The 22,260-nt window shown below is 49.6% G+C and overlaps 1 protein-coding gene across 9 annotated transcripts in view; it reads right to left on the reverse strand.

Moving 5' to 3' along the window:
• The window catches only part of VASH2 (vasohibin 2), a 49,883-nt gene that overhangs the window by 10,512 nt on the left and 17,111 nt on the right, over positions 1 to 22,260 (reverse strand). For 2 of the 9 annotated variants that reach the window (XM_042975587.1, XM_042975581.1), the window contains 5 exons: positions 16,573 to 16,964; positions 15,035 to 15,150; positions 11,749 to 11,805; positions 10,783 to 10,905; positions 1,142 to 1,503 (listed from right to left, as the gene is read on the reverse strand). In XM_042975587.1, coding sequence (XP_042831521.1) covers positions 1,431 to 1,503; positions 10,783 to 10,905; positions 11,749 to 11,805; positions 15,035 to 15,150; positions 16,573 to 16,964 — 761 coding nt within the window. In that variant the 3' untranslated portion in view covers positions 1,142 to 1,430. Of the gene's footprint in view, positions 1 to 1,141; positions 1,504 to 10,782; positions 10,906 to 11,748; positions 11,806 to 15,034; positions 15,151 to 16,572; positions 16,965 to 22,260 lie in introns of those variants that run through there. The other 7 variants (XM_042975584.1, XM_042975582.1, XM_042975588.1 and 4 more) reach the window with 5 other exon arrangements.

A 22,260-nucleotide genomic window follows, 5' to 3' on the forward strand; every position in this document is an offset into this window, starting at 1 on the left:
ACTAGTAGACTTCACTTAAATACGCCTGTGGGTCTCGCGAGTTGGCATGGCGGCTGAGGAAACACAGATGCAACAGAAGCATACTCCTGATATTGCTAACGCAGATTTGGCTGTTAGAGTTCCTCTGTGTGGCCCGCAGCCGGAAGTTCCACTGTGACCACCATATGCAGGCCACATACTCCTCCTGCCCTTGATGGACTACATCAGGCTATAAGGTGTAACACCGTACCTGAGAGACTTTTCCATTTTAAAAAAGGTTCTGCTTCTCTCATTCACTGCATTTTCCAATTGCTAGTTCCTAAATGTCACGAAGTGGTACTTTAAAAAGCAAGGTACTGGAAAATGATCACATCGTGCCACGCTTGGTCTTAATGTAAGACATCGGAACACGTCTCTGCCAGCCGTGAGTCCTTCAGAATCAAGGTCTGACTCAGAGTTCAAAAATCAGATGGAACGTTGAAGAGAAAGGTTATCTGCTTCTCCAGGCTCTCTACTGATCCACTGCGGGCCTCTGCCTTTCTGAGTGTGTGACTGTCAGAGGTCGCTGCAATATTGCTCACTTTGTGTCACGGCGCTATGACCTCTTGTGCTTTTTTTTTTTTCTTTTTTGCTGGAGTTTGCAAAGTTTAAATGTCAGTGACAGAACATAGACTACCTCCTGCACGTGCTTTTTGTTTTGTTTTGAAAGAACAGAAACCGCTGTCCGTGAATGCTTTAAGAAAGATTAAGAAGTAGTTCCAACATCCTGAAAATAGTTTCCCATACTGCCAGAAGAGTTTCAGTGCTTTTTTTTTTTAGTAAAACACTTGATATAATAACCTTAAATCTCATTATGTGTGCACCAGGAAAAAATTCCAAACTTTGTGGAGATCCCCATTGGAAATATCGGGGAAGCAATACAAATAGAATATAAAAAAAATGAAAACACCATTAAGTTTGCATATCTGATGTCAAGATGCTGAGGTAATATTGACTGCTTAAAAAAAAAAAAAATCCCACCAATCTTCGCCTCTGTTATTGCTGAAAAAGACATTAATACTGACTGAGTTACCTTACTATATCAAAAGTAGGAGGGAGGGTTTCATTAACATTTCCTACCGGTGAGGCATAATGTTCAAAAGCAAGTAAACAAAAACAGGTGAATGGGAAAATATAAAACTACAGTTTATGGTATTACCCTTTCTATCTGTAGTGAGGGAGTCAGTCCAACCGCAGTGGGCTTTCTTACTTCAGCCTTTCCATGGTTGCCCCTTCGTGAATTTTCTTTCAAAGTTAATTGTTGCCCCCCACTCCGCTTCCACGTCCAAGTGAATCCGTAAAAATAAAATCCACAGGTTCTCCATAAATAGTTGCAGTTCCTCCTGAAGATGCTGGGGTAAAGTGCAGAGAGAAGCACCAGAGAAGCCCCCTTGTTGGCTGATATGGCTTGCCTAAATTCGGATTTGGTAGCCCACTTCATTCAGCGTGCTGAGGTCAGCCACCTTCTTCTCAGGCAGTGCAGGCCTAAGGGACCAAGAAAGGTGGTAGAGTGAGGGCATGGGAGAGAGAAAGGTCACTTAGACTCTGGGAACTCTGTTTCTTTCTCCTAACCCTTCTGGTGCTTGTCCCCTCCACCCCCACCCCCCCACCAGCCTGAGTTCCCAGCTCAACCTCGTGTTCTCAGGTCCACTTCTATGGGATCTAGGGAACGTTTTCACAGGCTTTTGATGTACAGTTCAAAAGCATTTTGGGGTTGCCAAATGAGTTTGTCCAACCTGAAGCCTGAATTCAGTCACACTCTAACTTCTGAAACCCAGTTATCCGTAAACCTTGCAAGGGTCTAAAAAGTTACATCTAATATGGTAGAACTAAAAACCTGAGCCAGATTGTCCTTGAATTCTTAGCTTCCTGGTGTTTGTGCCCCGGGGGAAGCCCAGCCACTAACTTCAAGACCTCTCAGGTGACAGATTCGCAGGGAGAGATTCTCTACTATCTTTGAGAGAGGGTTACTGTTCAGGCCTGAATGCATAAAGTCGGGGCAAATCCTTTACAATTCATCTGAAAAAGCATGTCAGGTGTGGAAACTCATTCAGTGGCAAATCATCTCCTCTCTAAATACATTTTCTGAAGTACTAAGCATTTATGTGAAGTCATGTAAGAAAGTACTTCAAGCTGGTAAAGGAAAATCAGAGGGTGCATCATCTGTCTTCATTAAAGACATTTCCTCTATGATTTCCCAATATAAAACTATGCCTAAGCATTCGATGACTTAGCTCACAGTTTCCCCATTTCTCAGTGAGCCTCCTACCCTCTTTGAAAAGAGAGAACTGAGATTAAAAACCAAGTTTAGCAAAACAAAAAAACAAAACAAAACAAAACAAAAACAACCAACTTTAGCATATTCAGTGTGGCTAGTGAGTCCTAATTCAAAAGTTTATAAGAAGACTGAAGACATTTTTACACTACACGTGAACCTTGTTTTAAGTGTTTGAAGAAAAGAGACCAAAATGAAAATATAATTGTTTAAAAGTTTCTTGCTTTATCCTTTGAAAGGCTTCCTAACAGCAAACAGTTTTCCCTTGGCATGAACGTGGTCCAACTCATTCAACGTTATCAGAGCCAGAAATGAACAGCTAGCTTCCATCTAGGGTGCTGCTTAAGGATAGGCTTCACATTTTGGCAACAAGTTCTACCCCCTACATATTCTCATTCTCTCTGTCTCTCCCTCTACCTCCATCTCCTCTCACTCTCTTCCTCTTCACCTCCCTCCCTTTCTGTCTTTTTTTCAGACATATCCCATGTCAACAGTCTACGAACATCCCTTCTGAAACCTGATTATTCAAAGTAGTCAAGAAACCTTCCCTGACTATGTGGCATTACTAAAGAACTTATCAACTGGTCTCTGTGTTGCATGGGGCTGATTTCTCAGCGTGATCATGTGTCCTGCTTTATGGATCGGGAATCATGCCTTTTGTTTCTTTGTGTCTCTGCTCATGGTGCCCAACGTACACAGATGATGCTGATAAATATGGCTGCCAGTGGACAGAAGTCTCAATGCTTCCTTACATGTAGACCCCTGCTCACCGCATCAAAGAGCTCAAGGCTTCTGAGCTGCAGGGTGATGGTGTCCTCCAGCCATAGTGCCCTAGACATCAGCCATTCCCTATAAACAGAGCCACAGGCAGAGTAGCCCCCAGGGGCCACTGTCAGGACCATTCTTGAGTTGACACTTTTGCCTGAGGGTTCAAACTGACATTTATGTCTCTGCCCTAGCCCTCAGCCCGCTAACGTGGAGAGAACCAGGGCTCTTGCAGACAAGTCTGGCTCAGAGTCCATTTGTATCTCGTTCATTTTTTCATACAGCCTGAAATAAAGTCTCTGTTTGGTTTCCTTGCCTGAGGTATGTCATCTTTTCAGACAGCGAATATGGGACTTTCTCCTTCAGAGAGACTCCCCATAAGTTGCATCCTCGTGAGGCAAAGGTGCCTAGAAAGGCAAATCTACTTCTCCCCTCCTCAATGGTCTCCACTTTTAGGAAGTTGAGCACTCAAAAATTCACCTGCCAATGGAAAAGCCTGAAGTACCCCTATGCATTCCTTGCTTTACAAAAGGATTAAATGGAGGTCATTTCCTAGAGCAATCAAAATACAATTTCCACATTGTCTTTCCTGGGAGTAGTACTACAAGCATATATTCCTTATCCAAATATAAATTACATTTGTATTGAATGGGTTTGTTTTTTTTTTTTAACCTCACGTTTTTAATCATCTCCGTGTGGCAGAGTCACATCCACTCACCCACATCCTCAACAGCCACTCCACTCCTCCATTGTTCCTTGGCAAAACCCAGATTTTTCGCCGGGCACAGAGCCGCCTAGAATACAAACTACACTTCCCAGGCCCCCTGAGGCCGGGCAAGGCGTTGGACTACGTTGCAGCCAATGAGACTAAAGTGGAGGTTACCAGACGCCTGTTCAGAGAACAATGGCATGTGCCCTTCATCATTTTTTCTTTCTGTCTTGTGGAAGCGATGGCTGGAGCTCGGCCCTCACGGCAGCACAATAAAGAGGCAGAGCAGTAAGATGCCCCCACTACCTCCGCCGACCTTCTTTCACATCATGGCGAATCATGATTAAGTCACCCCAACCTCACCTGCCGCCAAATCTGAGCCTGACCTGTATCATTTCTTTCCCTCCATTAACTCACTAATACAACACCAGTCCAGACACGATGCTAGTCGAGTTGGCCTGAAGAAGGTTCACATGTGGAGTCAGAACACATGCCTAGAAAGTTCTCAAGCATTCCACTCCGGAGATGTGGCCACACCCTGCATCAAGTCCGGAGACTCACTTGTAAGAGTCAGTCTTCTGGGGTGCCTGGGTGGCTCAGTCGGTTGAACATCCGACTCCAGCTCAGGTCATGATCTCACAGTCCATGAGTTCAAGCCCCGTGTCGGGCTCTGTGCTGACAGCTCAGAGCCTGGAGCCTGCTTCAGATTCTGTCTCCCTCTCTCTTTGCCCCTCCCCTGTTCATGGTCTCTCTTGCGCTCTCTCTCTCTCTCTCTCTCCCTCAAAATAATAAATAAACATTAAGAAATTAAAAAAAAAATTAGAGTCATTTTTCTTCCCTGGAGCCCTGCACACTGTGTAGGACCTAAGCCACAGTGGCTCTTTAGATCTCCCCTTGTCTGTTCCTTGTGTTTACCAAGAGAATCCCCACTCCAGGGTCCTTGAGCACCTCCCAGTGGGTTCACCCCAGTGTCTGCACCTTTCCTGCCCATGCTTTCTTCCCGACCTGGCCTCCTTCTCAACACCGAGTCACATCTCTCCTTCTTGAAACTCCAATAAATGTGCTGACCCTCATGTGTGAGAACAGCGCTAGCAAGACAGGAGCCTAACCTGGTTTCTCAGGTGTTGGAACAGATCTGCACTGACCTATGTCCTTTCCCTCAGTCCTGTGACCAACAGTGCCTGCCGGATTTGTCCACAGGGTCAAGGAGGTCTAGAAGACAACACACCCTAGCCGCTCCGCCCTGGAATGTGGGCTCGCCGGGGACCACGGTCCAGGTAGCCACCGCTACGCCACCGCCTGGAAGCCATTTTTTGCCCACTTGCCTGACTTCCTCACCTTGGAGCCCATCAGCTCTGAGGAAACAATTTTCACCACGTTTTTCAAAGTCTGTGTTCCTAAAACTTTACCCTTACCTTTGGTCCACTCCTGGCTCCCTTGAAACCAGATGTACTTTATTTTTTTTTTTTTTTTAAGATTTTATTTTTAAGCAATCTCCACACCAACGTGGGGCTCAAACTCACAACCCCGAAACCAAGAGCCGCAGGTTCTACCAATGGAGCCAGCCAGGCACCCCCCAAAACAGATGTACTTTAATTTGGGGGAGGGTCTTTAGCCTCCTTTTTCTAAACTTTTCCTTAGCACCTCCACCAGTTCCCCACCCCACCCCCACCCCCATCTTCCAGGTGCTGAGAAATCACCATTATAAATAGCTTTCATTTAGTTAGCACTAACTAGGCACCAGGCATTGCTCTGAGAGGTCTACAGGGATTAACTAATTCTCACCATAACCTGATGGGGTTGATACAGGGGAAGAAAGCGAGGCACTGAAAGGTAGCAAACTTGTGGAAAGCAAAGTCACACGTTTAGCAAGCGGCGGAGCCAGAGCTCATCCCCAGAATCTAGAGCCCATGCCCTTAACCACGAAGAAAACCGATCCATCCTCCTGCTGGCCACCCAAAGCATCCTCCCAAGCACCTAAGGATATATACCACAACCACCCCCGTCTCTGCACCTCCCCCATGCCTTCTTGTCATACCTTCGAGGTCCAGCCCAAATGCCACTTCTCCCCTAAGCATCTTCTCACTTTCCTTCCCTCACGATGCATTACTCCTTGCCCCTATATGCTAGGGTATGTCCTCTGGTACCTCTGCGAAAGAATCCTGCAGGTTCATAATCGTTATCCCTGCCTCGGAGACTGAACAAATCGACAGCAGGGATCAAGTAAATTCACCTAGGAATCCCCACTGTTGAATACCCTGTAGTTCTCAATAGACTCGGGTCAAGTTCTCACTAATGTGTAAATGGCTGATAGGGCTTCATTTATGTTACCTTTATGATGGGATGTTTTAAACACAGTCCTAAGCCAGAAATTCAAATCACCATAACAACATTCTTAGAATTAACATGTAGGAAGAATTTTTTTTTTTTTTCCCCTGTGCAGGAAGAGCTTTACCTTACCTCTAAAAGCCGCCTGGGGAACCTGCCTGCTTGGAAAGCGGAATGTGGTTCTGCAATGACAGAGAGCTTGAGGGCTTCCAAAAGAAAGGGACTAGATGGTTTCCATCCTCTGTATCCCACTTCCCGACCATGTCCCCCTAGGCATCCAGAACCCAGGGGAGAACAAAAGGCTAATACTGGCAGAAAAGGAGTTCAACTGAGATCCCCAGTGAACTGCCTGAAAGAGGAAACCCTTTTCTTTCAGTGATACTGGCTGCAATTTCCTGGCCTGGCGAAGGGCAGAAGGGCAGAAGTGCCTGTGGGGCCCAGCCAGAAATACAGTTCCCTCCTGGCCAGCTCGTCTCAGGGCCAGAGCTTGTACGTGGAGAGACCTCTTCCAAGTGCTCCCCTGGCTATAATTAGAATTCTGCAAAGGGATATATTTTTAAGAAACACAAGCACCAGGATGATGATTCAGCCGGATCTGCACTTGCCCAGAACCTCTCATCAGATCCACGGCTATTATTTTAGACTGAACAACGTATTTCTCCAAACCCCTCCCCAGTCCAGACAAGGAAAAGATCTCAAAGACCTTTCCTTTTGAAGGGCTCTCAGCCCGCCTCCTGTTTTAGGGAAAATGGGGTAGCGGACTTCACGTTTCGAGTACTACACGTTGTGCAAGGAAGAAGGGGGCACTTCCCTCAGCACACAAATGGATGGTCCCAGCCTCATCTGTTGTCATGTAAGCATATCCAGGGTGACTTAGGGTGACTGCTCGATGGCCTGGTCCCACGTGTGAACAGTAGAGGCCGTTCAGAAGGTAGGTAGGCTCTCTATGCTGGTTCCATAGAGAAGGTATTCCGAAGCACAGAAACCTTAGTCTGGCACATGGTGGAAATTCACATTCTGGTTTTCTGTTGTAAGTAAGCCACGCCTAACGCGGGGCTTGAACTGACAACCCTGAGGTCAAGAGTCGCATGCTGTACCAACTGAGCCAACCAGGTGCCCCCACGCTCTTCTGACGTGGCCCCACATTTTCAACGTGACCTCTCATCCCAGGTAGCTGGGAGTAGGTATGGTACTTTGAGTTTTCCAGTTTGTCTCAATCTCATATGGCTTGTGATTCGTTCACTTTATCCAAATATATCTATAAAATGCTAGGAGTGTTCACCACTGCTACCTAAACCTTGAGAGTCTGGGGAGAGTGAACCATCACGTCGAACCTCGAGTCTCTCACACCCTGAGGCAGCCTCGGTGCCCAGGAAGAGCTTGGCTAGATTGGATGTTGGTGTCCAGTGAAGCCACAAGGAGGCTCGGAACCAGAAAGTTCATGGCAGCATGTCATGTCGGGGACTGAAGTGGGGACCTCACACCCTAGGGCCACGTGTCTGTGTGAGACCGGGTTTAAGAGAAGAAGCAGGAAGTGGAAGGAAAGCCTACAGGATCCGCCCTGAATCCCCAGTCCCCTTTCTGCAACTCTGTGTAAGGCCTGTGTCTGGGGCACCTCCTCTCCTCACTTTTCAACGCCCACCCCCTCTCTGCTTGGCAGTTGATGGGGGAGCAAAGGTCAGAGGGCCTGGGTGGCAGCCGGGAGAACAGGCTCCTGAAGCTTGCTTGCTACTTTCTCACCCACAGGATTTTTTCTTTTTTTTTTTTTTTTTTAAGTAGGCCTCAGGCCCAGCACGGAGCCCAACACAAGACTTGAACTCATGACCCTGAGCTCAAGACCTGAGCTGAGATCAAGAGTCAGACACTTAACCGACTGAGCCACCCAGGCGCCCCAGCCCACAAGAATTCATTTAGCAGCACTTTGTGCCAAGTGCCTCGTAGATCTTGGGTTACTAGGACGAATAGCTTTCCCTGGAGCTAAGGTCCATTCCCTTCCTTCTGAGGGAAATCTGCCTCTTGCTTCTGTTGTATGAGGATACTTCAGGGACACTATCCTTCTATGTCCAGTTCAGGGCCGCCTGATTGGGACGCACAGGCCACCACTCTGTTCGTACTGCTTACTCCTGTCTCCCCAAGGTCAGAGCCCCTTAGTGGACTCTTAGTGGACATGCCCACGTGTTCATCTACTCACCTTCCCACACAAACATGCCCATCAGGACCAGTTTAGCTGTATTCTCTGTGGACTCAGGATTCTAGAGAGGGTTCTACAGTAACGGTGCAACTCTAACATTGACTTCTCGGACCTCAGCGTTAAGGGTGAGGAACAGATTAAACCAGGGATGGTGCTGGCCCAGCGTTTACTAGTTCAAGCAGAGACCCCAGACCCTCCTCTCTTGTCTACTCTGGCAGGAATCAGGTCAGGCCAGGCACCGATTTAGGACTTATGACCTATCTGGGTAGGCCTCAGCTGGAGGGGCACTGGGGGGGGGGGGGACTGGTTCTTCCCCACCTGTCACCCTCATTCAAAGCCAGTCCCGCTCCTCATTCACACGCCCTACTTCCCAGGATGGCAGGCACCCTCTGGCAGCTGCAGGGCAGACAGCTGAAGTTGCTATGCAAGCAAACAGGCCTCAGCCTGAGAGACTGGGCCCAGAAGAGACTCTCCAGGATCTGCCCTTTCTTCCAAGTCCTCTTGAGGCAGGAGGCTCTGGCCAGAGACCAAGCGCCACAAGCCACTGTTTGCGATTCCCCTCCTTGCTGCTCCGGAGAACCCGGCCAGGACCCCCAGTGCTATCTGACCTGCAGGAGGCTCCCTGCTCACTCAGCCTCAGGAGGTCTCTCCTGTCAAGACTCCCCATCCATCCCGGTTTCTCCAAGCATCCCCAGGGACCTTGGCCCCTATGAAATCCCAGGGGAGCTAAGCTGGGCAGTCCTCTGCATTGAAACTACCTTGTCTGGGCTTCTAGAAGGAAACTCCACATCATCCAGAAGATCCTACTTCTCCTTCCACAGCCTTTCTATTCTTTGTGTGTGTGTGAGTGTGTGTGTGTGTGTGTGTGTGTGTGTTGGGGGGGGTCCCCTCTAATTTCCATGCTAAGAAAATTTTCTCCTTTCCACCTTTTGGGACGTTTTCTCATTTGGAATCCAAAGAGAATGACTTCGTAGGCCTCATTCAGAGTATCTTCAATGCAATTAGAATCAAGGTGATTCTCTATGACTTCGTTATGACATCATGGCCTCACTTGAGCAATTGCCTGGAGGAACTGGTGTGATCCTTCAAGATAGAATGGGGCAGGAACTCTGTTGTGGAGCTTGGGCCAGCAGTGAAAGGAGGGAGATCTTAAGATGGAGCTTAGTAACCCTCTGTGAGCCTGAGGGTCTCCAGCAGGGGGAGCAAAGCCCGGGAGAGCCACAGACCGCCACAGAGACAGAGGACCAAGAAGGGAAACCAAAGGGGAAGACAAAGGGAGGAAAAGGACCATAAACCGCAAAAAAGAGCAGAGGAGGGATGGAGGAGGAAGGGGAGTCAGACAGCAGAGACAGAACAGAGATGTTCTCATAGGTCCTTAGGGACTCCTGCCCCACTTGAGAAGAATGTTCCATGCGGTTGCTCCAACTGGAATGAGCTGCTTTCATGCTGACACAGGCAGCCCAGGCAGAAAACCACTGTCCACTCACCCCCTAAGCTCCCAGGTTCAGCCCATCGGCAACAAGCCAAGAGCTGCGGACTGTCAGAGACAGAAGGGCCCCCCCGGGAGCGTTCGTGGTTCTCAGGAGGGCAACTGTTGGCATTTTAGGTGGAAAGCTTCTTAATGGAAGAGGATGAGCTTTGCAGGAAGTTTACCATCCCGGACCCCTGAGAATAATCACTGTGACAAGCAAAAACTTCCCTTCCCACCGCAGGTCTAACCCTTGTGCCCAACACGCCCCCCATCCCGAGGGTGTCTGGCTGCTGCTGAGAAGCACCATGGCGGCCCTCAGCGAAGAGCTGAAAGGGGAGGGAGGCCCAGCATGGGGAAGGAGTTTGTGGAAGTGCACAGCAGGCCTTTCAAACGTGGATCTCAACGTCTATCTCCCTGTCTCTTTTAGAACCAGAGGAGCCAACTTGATGGTTCTGTGCGGAAGGTTTGCTTTAAAAGCTCCTAGGGGAGCCGAGTGCGACAAAGGACTTGTGGGGGGAGGGGGGAGGGTCCCTGTCTCCCTCTCAAAACCTTGCCTGATCTGACACTAATGCAGTCTTCACCACTCGCCCTCCAACCCAGCTGACTCTTCTGTCAACCCCGGGGACACTGAACCTCCTTTCCAGAATGATTATTCAGACAACTGCAAAAATGGAGAGGAATGCAGGGCTGGAAGTAGCTCCAGCTGTAGGGATGAGGTCGTCAGGGATATAAAGCCACTAAAATTATCCCAGCACAGAAAGGGGCTGGGACCCCACAGCTGATGGGCCTCTTGCCTGTTATGGTAATATTCCACCATTTGGGCCCCTCCCAAGCTTCATATGGCACCCAACACATTTAGAAATGATTTGATGGCCTTACGTAATGCTAAAAAAATAACACAGTGACAGAGTCACAAACCCTTCCTAGTCCTGGCCATTCGACGGTAGGACGGCCAGAATTTGGTGGAGTTATTGGGTCACAACCAAATGCATCCCTTTTTCGTTTCCTCACCAAATCAAGATTACCTGGAGAAAAGCCTGCTTGGTGAAGGCCACGGGTAGAAGCTGAGAAGCTGCTCCTCTCCAGACACACCTCTAGGAACCAGGGTGCCCTGGGTTCTAGTCTGCAGCAATGGCGGAAGCTGGGATCTGGAGGGGGAGGGAGGGGCTGCCATCCCTCTTGTGCTCCCTGCCTCACGCAGCCCTTCATTTTACTTTCAACTCTTGCCTCTCTGTCCCCTCTCTTCCTACTTGGTAGCCCCTACCCAGCCCTGCAACTCAGAAAGCAGGGTTGAGGAGGAATTAGGGAAAGAATCTTCTCTCCTTGTGATACCTCGATCCACTTGAAACTTCAGCCAAGATGTCTGCCCTCTAGATTCCCCTCCTGACCTCCAAACTGGAACAAGAAGTGGCAAGGGCTTCCACTCCCAAGGATGGCCATGGTCTTCCTAGATCAGCTCATATAAAATGGTCCACAGGATCCCACAAGCCACCTGGCCTCTCTTGATGGTCAAACTCTTCCAACCACCCCCACCCCACCCCTCCCCCACCGCCCCGGCTCTGGCTGTGAAAAAGAAAATGCCTGAAGCCTGACCCGCTGGGGAAAGTTGATGAAGGAAGACTCCTGGGAACCAGTGTTGTGCCCAGGAGAAAGGGCTGTGGGGGCAGGGTAAGGGTCTGGGGGTTCAGGGGCTGGTTGCAGCTACCCTCCACCATTTTGGAAAAGTTTATGTTTTCACTGAACCATGAGCCGTCCCCTCTGTGCTCCTGGGGCCTGTCTTGCTGAGGCTGGGGTCAGTTTCGGGACATAGAGGGAAGAGAGAGGAACTGAATCCCCATCTTCCTGCAGATCTTCCTTCCTGATCCCTCCAATGACTACCCCCCTCTCCCTAGTGACTTTCTCCCCCTCCCCAGGCCCGCTCCGTGCTTCCGGTGGACAGGAGTGGAGAGGACGAGTGGGGCCCCGACACTACAAGGTGGCTTTACACTCACAACTGCGGCAGTCTGAGCGCTGTCCTCTGCAGGCGCAGGCAGGGTCGCTTGCCTTGGCTGCGTGACAGAGTAGCCAGAGATTAGGTTACGGGCATGGCCTGGGGGTGACTGAAAACCAGTTTCTCTATCTGACCCCTAGGAGGATGAACAGTCGGGCTCCTCCCAGAGTGTCTTCAGTGGAGCCCCACGCTGGAGGGTCAGGCTGGGGACACACCCCCTAGTTTCACCTCAGCACCTCAATCTCTAGAGGCCCAGGCCGGTCTGGAGTCACGCTCGGGCCTCAGCAGACCCAGTACCTTCATCTTGACATTCTGTTGTGTTTTAAAGTCAACCAACCCCCTTGGGGCGCCTGGGTGGCTCAGTTGGTTAAGCATCCGACTCTTGATTTCGGCTCAGGTCTTGATCTCGTGGTCGTGAGATGGAACCCTGCATTGGGCTCCACCTTGGACAGGGAGCCTGCTTAAGACTCTCTCTCCCTCTCTCTCTCATAATAATAATAACAATAATAATAATAATAGAGTAAAAAATAAAAATAAAAAATAAAGTCAACCCCCTGATCACTTCCCTCATTCTGATTGATCAAACCATGGATCTCCAAGAGTGGTCTTGGACCCGCGGCATCAGCCTCACCTGGGAACCTGCCAGAACAACAGCTAAATCACAAGCACTGGGGAAGGGGCCTGGCAACCTGTTTTAACAAGCCCTCTGAGGACCCTGTGCTTGCTCAGGTTTGAGGACAGGGTGTGGATCCTTCCATCCATCTTCAGCTGGGCCCTCATGCTGTGTGCAGCCCTTCCTACCCTCCTACCCTGTACGGGTAACCCACCCGCCCGCTCACTCCCACCCGATGACGCACATCCTTCACCAGCAGGATAAAAGCCATTTAATGTACAGTCTGTCAACTTCTACCTCCTCATCTACCTTAAACTCTTCCTCATCTCCCCCCTTCATTTGCTCCAACAACCTTAACAGCTGTCTCCTGCAGGTGCAGACAGGCTCCTTAACACTCCAGATCCATCCTCTCTGCCTATTCCTTCCCTATCTCCTGTTCTGGTTTTTCTTCCTCTGGGCTACTCAGGGCCTGCCAGCACTTCCTTCCTTCCTCATCAACTTATCCAACTTTCGCTTCAACGGTCACTTTTCAGTAGACGGCTCTAATGTCATTATCTCTACTCCTCAACTTCCTCAAACTCCAGAACTGCACTCTCAGCAGCTTCTAGGACACTGTCCCAGGATGCCTGAGAAGCGCCTCAAATCCCACAGTCCAGACTCAAATGCACCTTCTTCCTCCACTGTTCTCAGATGCCCAGCACCCGGCGCATCACCCTGACTACTGTCTCCACAACCAGTTTCTGATATCTTGCTGGCTTTACCATTCCTGGACACTCATGGCAACTTTTTCAGGTTAAAACCTGAACATGGCTTGGACTGCAGAGTTCCTGTGGGTGCAAGCAAAATGGATCCAACAGGGATCGTTTGAAAAACCCACAGCTGCCATTCTGTGCATCAATCCATGACATAGAATGCTTAGGGTTTCAAGTGCTCAGGACTTCATGTGCTCAGGACTTTAGAGGGCAAAGCAGGGTTTTATGGACTATTCAATGGACTGTATACTGGGAGCTTCAAAGGGAAGCCCCCTCCAGGGGCAGAAAAGCTAACAAATCAAAGGAAAGGGCCCCTTCCTTGCTTCTTGAGTAACCAGATTCCTACTTCTGGAATTCTATGCTACAGGACCCTCTGGGAACGGCTGACTTATTCATAGTCCCCTGAGACAACTGCTACTTTGTTCAGGGACGTCAATGGGTGGATGACCACATCACAGAGTGGGGAGAGACAGGGTTAGGGTTAATTTAAGGTCAGGGTCAAGAGTCAAGGGCCGTGATTAGCATCAGAGGCAGGATTAGGGTCAGAGGCATGTGTGAAAGATCTGAAGCCAACCTGCTCCCTAAAAGGACAAAGCCATGCTGAAGCCCCCCTGTTCTCCAACCTCTCTTGTTACAGGAGCTCCCAACCCGCACCCACCTCATCATCCCTCCCCTTTCAAAGCCAGGACCCCCATCATTTCAGCCAACACCTTTCTGGCTTAGAAGCCGAACCCTGGGCTCAGCAGTGGGATGGGGAATGAGGACAAATAGGGAACGTTCCTCGAAACTGACAACACCCCATCCTGTCCTGTTCTTCCAAAAGCAGAACCAACACTCCCTGTTCTGCCACCGTCCCAGGGCCGACCTGGGTTCCAGCCCCAGTCCCATCACCGACCAGCTACAAAACAGCACAGTGTTCGGCTTTCTTCCTCTGAAAGTGAAAACTACAGCTCTCCCTTCTTACTCTACAGCGTGGACGTGACAATAATAACGTGCTTGCGTGAAAGCAGTTCACCACGAATAAACCGCTCTCATTACAACTTCTCAGTTGATCCTAATGACTCCTTGTGAGATGGGCAGGGACAGCATTTTTATCCTCGGGAAGGGCTTCCCCAGGCCACAAGGCTAATGAGCAGCAGAGCCCGGGCTCAGCCTAGACCACTGTGCGCTGTACCCACATCATCCCTGGTGCGGCGAGAGCCTCCTGTGACCCAGCACGCTGCTGGTATTAATAAAAGTAATATTTTTTCCCTGTATAAGTATGGCCCAAATATTTGCCAGTGGATCATCACTGGTTACTTTGGGCTTCCTCAGCTTCTCCAATCTGTCACTTCTCAAGTGGGTCCTTTTGACCTAAGCAGTAGGTGTGGAATCACTAGCCTCAGGGCTAAAACAGGGGAGCTAGAGTCAGCAAAGAAGAAGTGGGTATTTCTGACGCCGTGATCCAAACCATGATCACGCTTTCTGCTGGGCCCAGAGGGCTGCGGGGTTTTAGGAAGGTTTCATCGATTCTAACGGTCCGCTCTTCTGGCTGTGAGAACTGAAGCCCAGGAAGGTTACATGACATGCCTAACATCACGTAGCTCAGAAGGAGCTGAGCTGGCCCCAGACCCAGGCTTCCTAATTCTAAAGCCAGTGCTGTTCCCATGGCGCCAGGATTTCAGGCTACCCTTCATCTCTTGCAGTCTGGGGCTGGGCTCTTCTGAGTCTATAGCTGACAGGTGGTGGCGTCAGCGCAATGGGAGTGACGGGCAGGGGGGATCCTTCTCTACAGGGGATGCCCCCTGCGTGAGGGGCGGTCCTCTTGGAGATCTCGGTCAGCTTTAGATGCCAAGGCCCATGACACAGCTTCGTCCCCGTGGGCTAGGACAACCCCACGGATGTGTGTGTTGGGCTTTCGGGAAAGAGGAAATACTACTCACGACTTGTCTCTCCTGCCGAGCCGTCTCGGGGGGCTTGCCTGTCTCCTTCTGGGGGACAGGGATTTCCCCCGACTTCTCACTTGGGTTGGAGAATGGGCACTTGCAGGTTTCAGGATCTGAAGGAGATGTAAGGAGTTACCACATGGGCTCCTGAAGGACCCCGCCCTCATGTCTTCCTGCCCTCAGCCCACCAAGATCCCGTGGCTTAGAAGGCACTGAAGCTGGAAGGCCTTCCAAACAGGAGGTCTGACAGATGCTCCTCTCTCAGTCTACACTGGCAAGGAGCAAAGGTACCACTTCCCAGGGGCTGAAATGATTATGCCGTGCCCCCTTTTCCACAGCAGAGAAGCAGAGCCCAAGGCCTCAGCTCCCCTGAGGCTGCATCTGGGTGCTGGGTGTTGTCTTGTGAAAGCCAAGTCCCATCTACATCGTTCCAGAAACCAGCTTGTTTTTCCTCTGACTCTCCCACCCCACACACATGCACAGAGTGGTTTCAATTTATCAAGAATCTCGTTTCCAGGTCCCTCAGAGTGAAAATGACAGGTCCCCAAGAGCTAAACAGAACTAAGTCTGAGGTTAGCATAGTCTCTTTTCCCCTGTGGTCCTCAGTGTAGGCACAGGCTTTCTCTCAGTGACTCCACAAGCCCTGGAGGGACAGGGACAAGCAGGCATCGTGTCACCATGGAAGTGACACGGCAGAAGCAAGAAGGCTTTACGAGTGTAGTTTACATAAAGCCAGCACAGTACATGCTTCTTTCCTATTGTGACACTGGGTCAGGATTTTATGCCAAAACGCGTTGCAACTTAGAAAGCAGAGATATAATGCAACTCTGCAAGAGATGATAAACCAGCTGACCCACTCATCCTGCTGTGCACAGGCCCTTCTGGTTTTAAGTACTAAAAATTTCACGTCCTGGGAAACCTCTCAGTTTCAGACAAACTGGGATGATTGATCACCCTGTTATAATAAAGACAGAACACAACAAAACTATAACCTTCATCTAAAATGGCTAACATTTGGGGCGACGGGGTGGCTCAGTCGGATAAGCGTCCGACTTCGGCCCAGGTCATGATCCCAAGGTTAGTGGGTTCGAGCCCCGCATCGGGCTCTGTGCTGACAGCTCGGAGCCTGGAGCCTGCTTCGGATTCTGTGTCTCCCTCTCTCTCTACCCGCCCCTGCCCCCACTCTGTCTCTCTGTCTCCCAAAATAAACAAACATTAAAAAAATAAAAATAAATGGCTAACATTTTAGATTTGATTGCATAGAAGGAATTGTAGGCCAAGACACTGCTGTAATTATAACATCTAAATCAACTTTAGCTCCAGTGTTTGAAGTAGCATATGCAAAGAGAAACTTTAATTATCCGTGTCAAATAGCGAATGATTTCGATTTTTTGTTTTAATAGGGTGGCTACTAAGTAAGACAACCTCAAGGAGATTTTGACCGTCCCAAAAACACGGGGCATGAGGCAAGAGGAAGAGACAGAAGACAGGGATAGAACTCTTTTGCATTGCTCATCTGTCTTCCCAGCACCTACCTTCATTCTCATGTCCCTGGCATATTTCTCCAGCTCCTTCCTTATGTCAGCCCTCAACATCTTTGAGACATTGAGGACCAGCTGCTTCCACTCAATGGGCTGAAAGCTATGAGGCTCATGGGGGACATACAGCCCAATCTTGACCTTCTTGACTGTGTGCAGGTACTTCTTGTAGGAGTCTTCAAAGTCAAAGATGAGGTCACTCAAAGTCCGAAAGGTCAACGGCTTGTCCATCAGCTCAGCCCTTCGGCTCATGCCCAGTGAGCCATAGCGGCCATTGCAATAAATCCCCAGCACAACATGGTGAAAGTAGTTTCCTGAGAAGTAGGTTTTAAAGCTGATGGGGAATCGCTCGATGGAAGGCTGTCCATTGGTTAAGTATCTTAGACCATCTGAGTCAAGGAAGAGAAAGGAGACCTTGAAAATTCACAGAGCTTGGACTCCCAGTAATGGAAGTGGCCCATACGGGCAAAGTGTCCATCCCTCTGCCTCTGAGTGGGCCCACACCTTACCTTTCCAGACTAATCCTTTTTTTAAAAATTTTTTTAACATTTATTTATTTCTGAGACAGAGAGAGACAGAGCATGAACGGGGGAGGGTCAGAGAGAGAGGGAGACACAGAATCCGAAGCAGGCTCCAGGCTCTGAGCTGTCAGCACAGAGCCCGACACGGGGCTCGAACTCACGGACCGCGAGATCATGACCTGAGCCGAAGTCGGACGCTCAACCGACTAAGTCACCCAGGCGCCCCGAGACTGATCCTTTTAGAAAGGATTCACTTGATATCTTTGAGTACCTAGTATACAGTGCATATCAGAGCCAAGTTAATATGGGACAAAGAGAAAAACTTGCCCTCTACTTTAGCAACTAAATAAATGCAAAATGAAACAATGATCTCTCCCTTTCCCTCAGTCTTCTACAGGGCATGATGAGTATTAAAGGCTTTTTTAATGTAATCAGAATGATGTTCTTGGACATTAATTCTGGCTGGAGCGTGTGGGACAGACCAGGAACCGAAAGCCTCTGCAATGCTCCAGAGAAGAAATGAAAACCAGAATCAAGGCAAGGCAATGCGGACATAAAAGAAACAGACTGGTTGATTAGCTGGATGGCAAGGTGTCAGAACAGCTCATACCTGCACCTCATCTGCTCCTCTCACAGGCCCCGGCACACCCATGTCGACAGCCTTGGGTACCACACAGAAAGCTGCCTCCAGCACACAAACCACAGACTCCCCTCATCCCCAACGCGCTTGGGATCACAGCTTGGCTTTCTCCACTTATCAGCCCATTTGGATGGACTAACTCAGCCTCTTACCGCTGCCTCAGTTTGGGACCAGTAACCCCCACAGAGCGCAGCTCCAAGTATCTACCCCCCGTGCCTCCACACGCTGGAGCCAGGGGCAAGAAGTGCCACATCCACGAGCCCATCTCAAAGTCCCAGGATAGCCCTGGCCAGGACTGGGTTTTCTGGAGAGTGATGCGGAAAACTCACTGGCGTCACTTTTCTGCTGAAAACATTTGGTGACTCCAGAGTGTTTCTAAGGTAAATAATCATCCAGGTGTTGAACATGGTGGCCAGGGCATGATAAGTGCTCAGTTAGTAGAGACGGTCTTCCACTCTCTGAGCATTTCTCTTCACCGTTTCTTGCCCCCCCGCCAACGTGCTTTCCACACAAAGGCCAGAGTGGTCTATTCAAGCCAAAATTTGGTACACGTCAGCTCTTCTGCTTAAGTTTTCAGTGTCTCTCATCTTCCCCAGACTTAGCCCAAATCCCTTACAAAAGTCCTGCCACGATTCAGCCCCTGCTCATTATTCCTTTGTGTAATCTCCTTTCCGCCACACCCTGGACTAGCACACGGACCCAAGGGCGACCCGTGACTTTTTGAAGGATACACTGGGACCCCAAAGCATCCACACCTGTGCCCTCAGCACGTATAATCCCTCATAATGTGAAGTCAAATGTAACTGAAACTCCTAAATGACTTTTAAATGGCCTTTACAGCACAAAGCTATGAGACCAAAGCGACCTACGAAACTTTCAACAAAATGCCACTAAACACTCTTCGCACTGCATGACGCCCCCAACTGTGGTATAACTTGTCTTATGGCTTCACTGCACATCAGCCTTCTAGGGCAGGGGACTCAATTCCTTTGGGAACTCCTAGGAATTGTGAGTGATAAGGATGCTGTGGGCCCTATCCTCTTTCCACAGGCTGCACCTCAACGGGAACAGCCTCACTGCTATCCCTTCCCCCTTCCTCTCCCTTCTCTGACCTTCTTCTGTGTGGGTTAAGTACCACCCCCACTCCCACTCAAGAACCCCTGTAGTAGCCGGTGCTTAATCACCCACTATTGTAATTGTTTATTTGTTTGCCTCTTGCAAGGAGTTCTGTTTCACATGCTGGTGTTCCCCGGGGCATAGCACAGGCCTGGCACAAGGAGGTGCTTGCTTAATGCTTGTTGAATGGATAAACCTCCATTGTGAACATACATTCCTGCATCAGTGGGGGCCAACGCAGGTTCCCTTGAAAGACAGGAACTAATAGAAGCCAGCCCGCAGCCCTGAGGTCAGCCTCGTCCTCAGCCTCAATTTAGGCACAGAGGGCTCCTCTCTATAAAAATGGTTACCTGTTTTCACTTCCCCATGTGACGTTAACCGGCAGGAAGGGAGTGAAATCATATCCTTCTGAGCCCTCTTACATCAATTCTTGCTTGTTTTCTGGGACGAGCTCTCTGGGGCTGGAATAAGGGCATTCCTTAGTTGTTTTAGTCAGTATAACAAGCACTTACTGGGTGCACATCTCCTGTGCCAGACAGCCCACAGGTGGGGCTGTGGAGCCGAAGATGAAGAATCCAACCCTTCTCTGTAAGTCTCTCGGGGAGACAGACTCAAAGTGGACACAATATGATCAGTACAGCAGTTCCTCAAAAAAATGAAACATACCATTGCCATAGGATGCAGCAATTCCACTTCTGGGTATGTACCCCAAAGAACTAAAAGCAGGGACTCGAACCCGATAGTTGCACACCCATGTTCATAGCAGCTTTGTTCACAACAGCTCCAAGGAGGAAGCAACCCAAGGGTCTGCGGGTGAACGGATCCAGGAAATGTGGAGAATACATACAATGGAATATTCAGCCTTAAAAAGTTAGGAAATTCTGGGGCACCTGGGTGGCTCAGTCAGTTAAGGATCCGACTCTTGATTTTGGCTCAGGTCATGATCTCAAAGTTCGTGAGTTTGAGTCCTGTGTCACTCACTGTGCTAACAGTGCAGAGCCTGCTTGAGATTCTCTCTCCTCTCTCTGCCCCTCTCTTGCACTCTCTCTCTTTCTCTCTAGATAAATAAATAAATAAATAAATAAATAAGTAAATAAATAAATAAATAAATAAACTTTTTAAAAGGTTAGGAAATTCTGACACATGCTCCATGGATGAACCTTAGGGACATTGTGTTAAGTGAAATAAGCCAGCCACAAAAGGACAAATACTGTACGATTGAACTTTACGAGGTATCTGGAGTAATCAAATTCAGAGAGACAGAAGTAGAACGGTGGTTGGCAGGGGAGAGGGGAGAAAATGGGGAGTTAGTGTTCAATGGGCGTTTCAGTTGGAGAAGATGAAGTTCTGGACACAGAGGGTGCTGACGGTTGAACAAAAGCATGAATGTCCTCAATGCCACTGAACTGTGCACTTAGAAACAGTTACAATGGTAGATTTGTGTTATGAATATTTTACTGCAGTTAAAAACCCCCACACTCACTATATACGTATGTCAAGCCATTATGCTGTTCCCCTTAAGCTTACACAGTGCTGTACATCAATGGGATCTCGATAAAATGGAAAGGAACCACCCCAGTGTGATGTGTACTGTCAGAGAGGTAAGCCCAGCGCGCGGGGAGAGCAGAGAAGAGGTCATGCGGTGACCATGCCAAAGTTAGTCTCGTGGGACAAGTAGAGTCGGCCACGTGGAGAAGAGGGAGTGAGGAGGGTGCAGGAAAGACCGGTCTCAAGGATTTGTTCCATCTTGATGGCAATCAGGAAAGCCTTGGGACCTAGAGGACCTGGGCTCGGAGAAGGAGGGGACAAGGATGAGGGCAAGGAATGGTTTCTAGGGAAGAGGGAGACAGCAGTGCCCAAGCTCCTGGAAGATCCACCCGGAATCTAGCCGGCTGGGCATGTGCCTACCCCACCTCTAAGAACACACCTGCCACTTGAATCCGGCACAGAACTTTGGTACCATGATTAACCCCTTCAGGGTCAGCGAGGCCCCTGAAATTGCTGCCGGAATTAGAAGATAACTTGGAACCAAAGGTCTATCTCTCCAGCAGGCATGTGAGAGTGTGAGCACGCACTGAGGCAAGATTGAAAGAAGGGGCTCTCCATGAACGAATCCTGAACAGTGGCCTCACGTCAGACGAGAGGAAACAAGGCAGGACAAGACAGGGGACACAGGGCTCTAAGCAGCAGCCAAGCTGACCTGTTTCAAAGTTGCTGAAGTGCCATTTGCCTCCCAGGACCTGCAGAGGGGCCTGTGGGAGACACGGACATCTGACTCAAGCCATGTCCTTCCCTGTGCTTGGGAGAAAAGTGGGCCACAGGGGTGCTGACAAAGAGCAAAGGGAAAAGACAAAGATGCTGTAACTTTTAGAATTCAGGTCTGGGTTTCTCGTCTGTGTCCAAGAGTCAAACTTCCCTGAGTTCAGCAGCGTGAGCCATGTTTCTGCACCCTTCCCACCTCCTCTGCCTTTTTCTAAAACGTCACACCAGTAAGAACGAGGGAAAACCAAGAGCCACTGTCCCCTCATTTGGGCTGGCCCAGACGCTGGTCACAGGTGTATCCCTCACAGTCCCTAAAGATTTAAGTAATCCCAGTAAGCCAAAATCGTGTTTGGGTTTATACAATTTGCGCAGGGACACGGCTACTGTGTAAAGCAAGGTGACCTCTGTCCAGGTACACCCGGACATCCGTCAGCAGAGTCTGAGGGTAGCTGGGCCACCTAGGGAAGGGCCCGTGCTTGTGCTCTCCCTCACTGATCCCTCCGGCAAATCCCCAACAACTGTTCACCCCCATTAAACTTGCAGGGGGCTGTGCCCAACAGCTGTGGCTGACTCCTGCCACAAAAGGGCCCTGGGCCATCTGCTGTCCCCACCCTGTTCTGCCCTCCTGCTGGGCTCCCCAGCACACGTTTCATCTCCTTTGTGAGGAGCAGGATGGAGGTAGGACAAGAGAGTGGGGCAGGGCCTCAATACGGCTCAAGTTTCCATTTTTCAAATGTCAGCCTGGGCACCTGTGGACAATCGTACTTCAGACGAGGCCTGGCCAGTGTTTTGCAGGCTGCAGACGGCCAGAAACTGCCTTTCCCGTGAAAATGTCCAGCAGACCGGGGCGCCTGGGTGGCTCAGTCGCGTAAGCGTCTGACTTCGGCTCAAGTCATGATTTCACAGTACATGGGTTCAAGCCCCGTACCGGGTTCTCTGCTCTCAGCACAGAACCTGCTTCAGATCCTCTGTCTCCCTCTCTCTCTTTGGTCTTCTCCAGCTTGCGCTCCCCCTCTTTCTCTCTCAAAAATAAATAAACATTAAAAAATATTTTAGAAAACGTCCAGGGGACCAAACCAACAGACTGCACCTGTCCTATTGTCCCCAGTCCGATTTGGAGTCACCTGTCCTTCTGCTGACTTTGGA

Source organism: Panthera tigris, chromosome F3 (genome assembly GCF_018350195.1).
Source record: "Panthera tigris isolate Pti1 chromosome F3, P.tigris_Pti1_mat1.1, whole genome shotgun sequence".
Classification (NCBI taxonomy): Eukaryota; Metazoa; Chordata; class Mammalia; order Carnivora; family Felidae; genus Panthera; species Panthera tigris.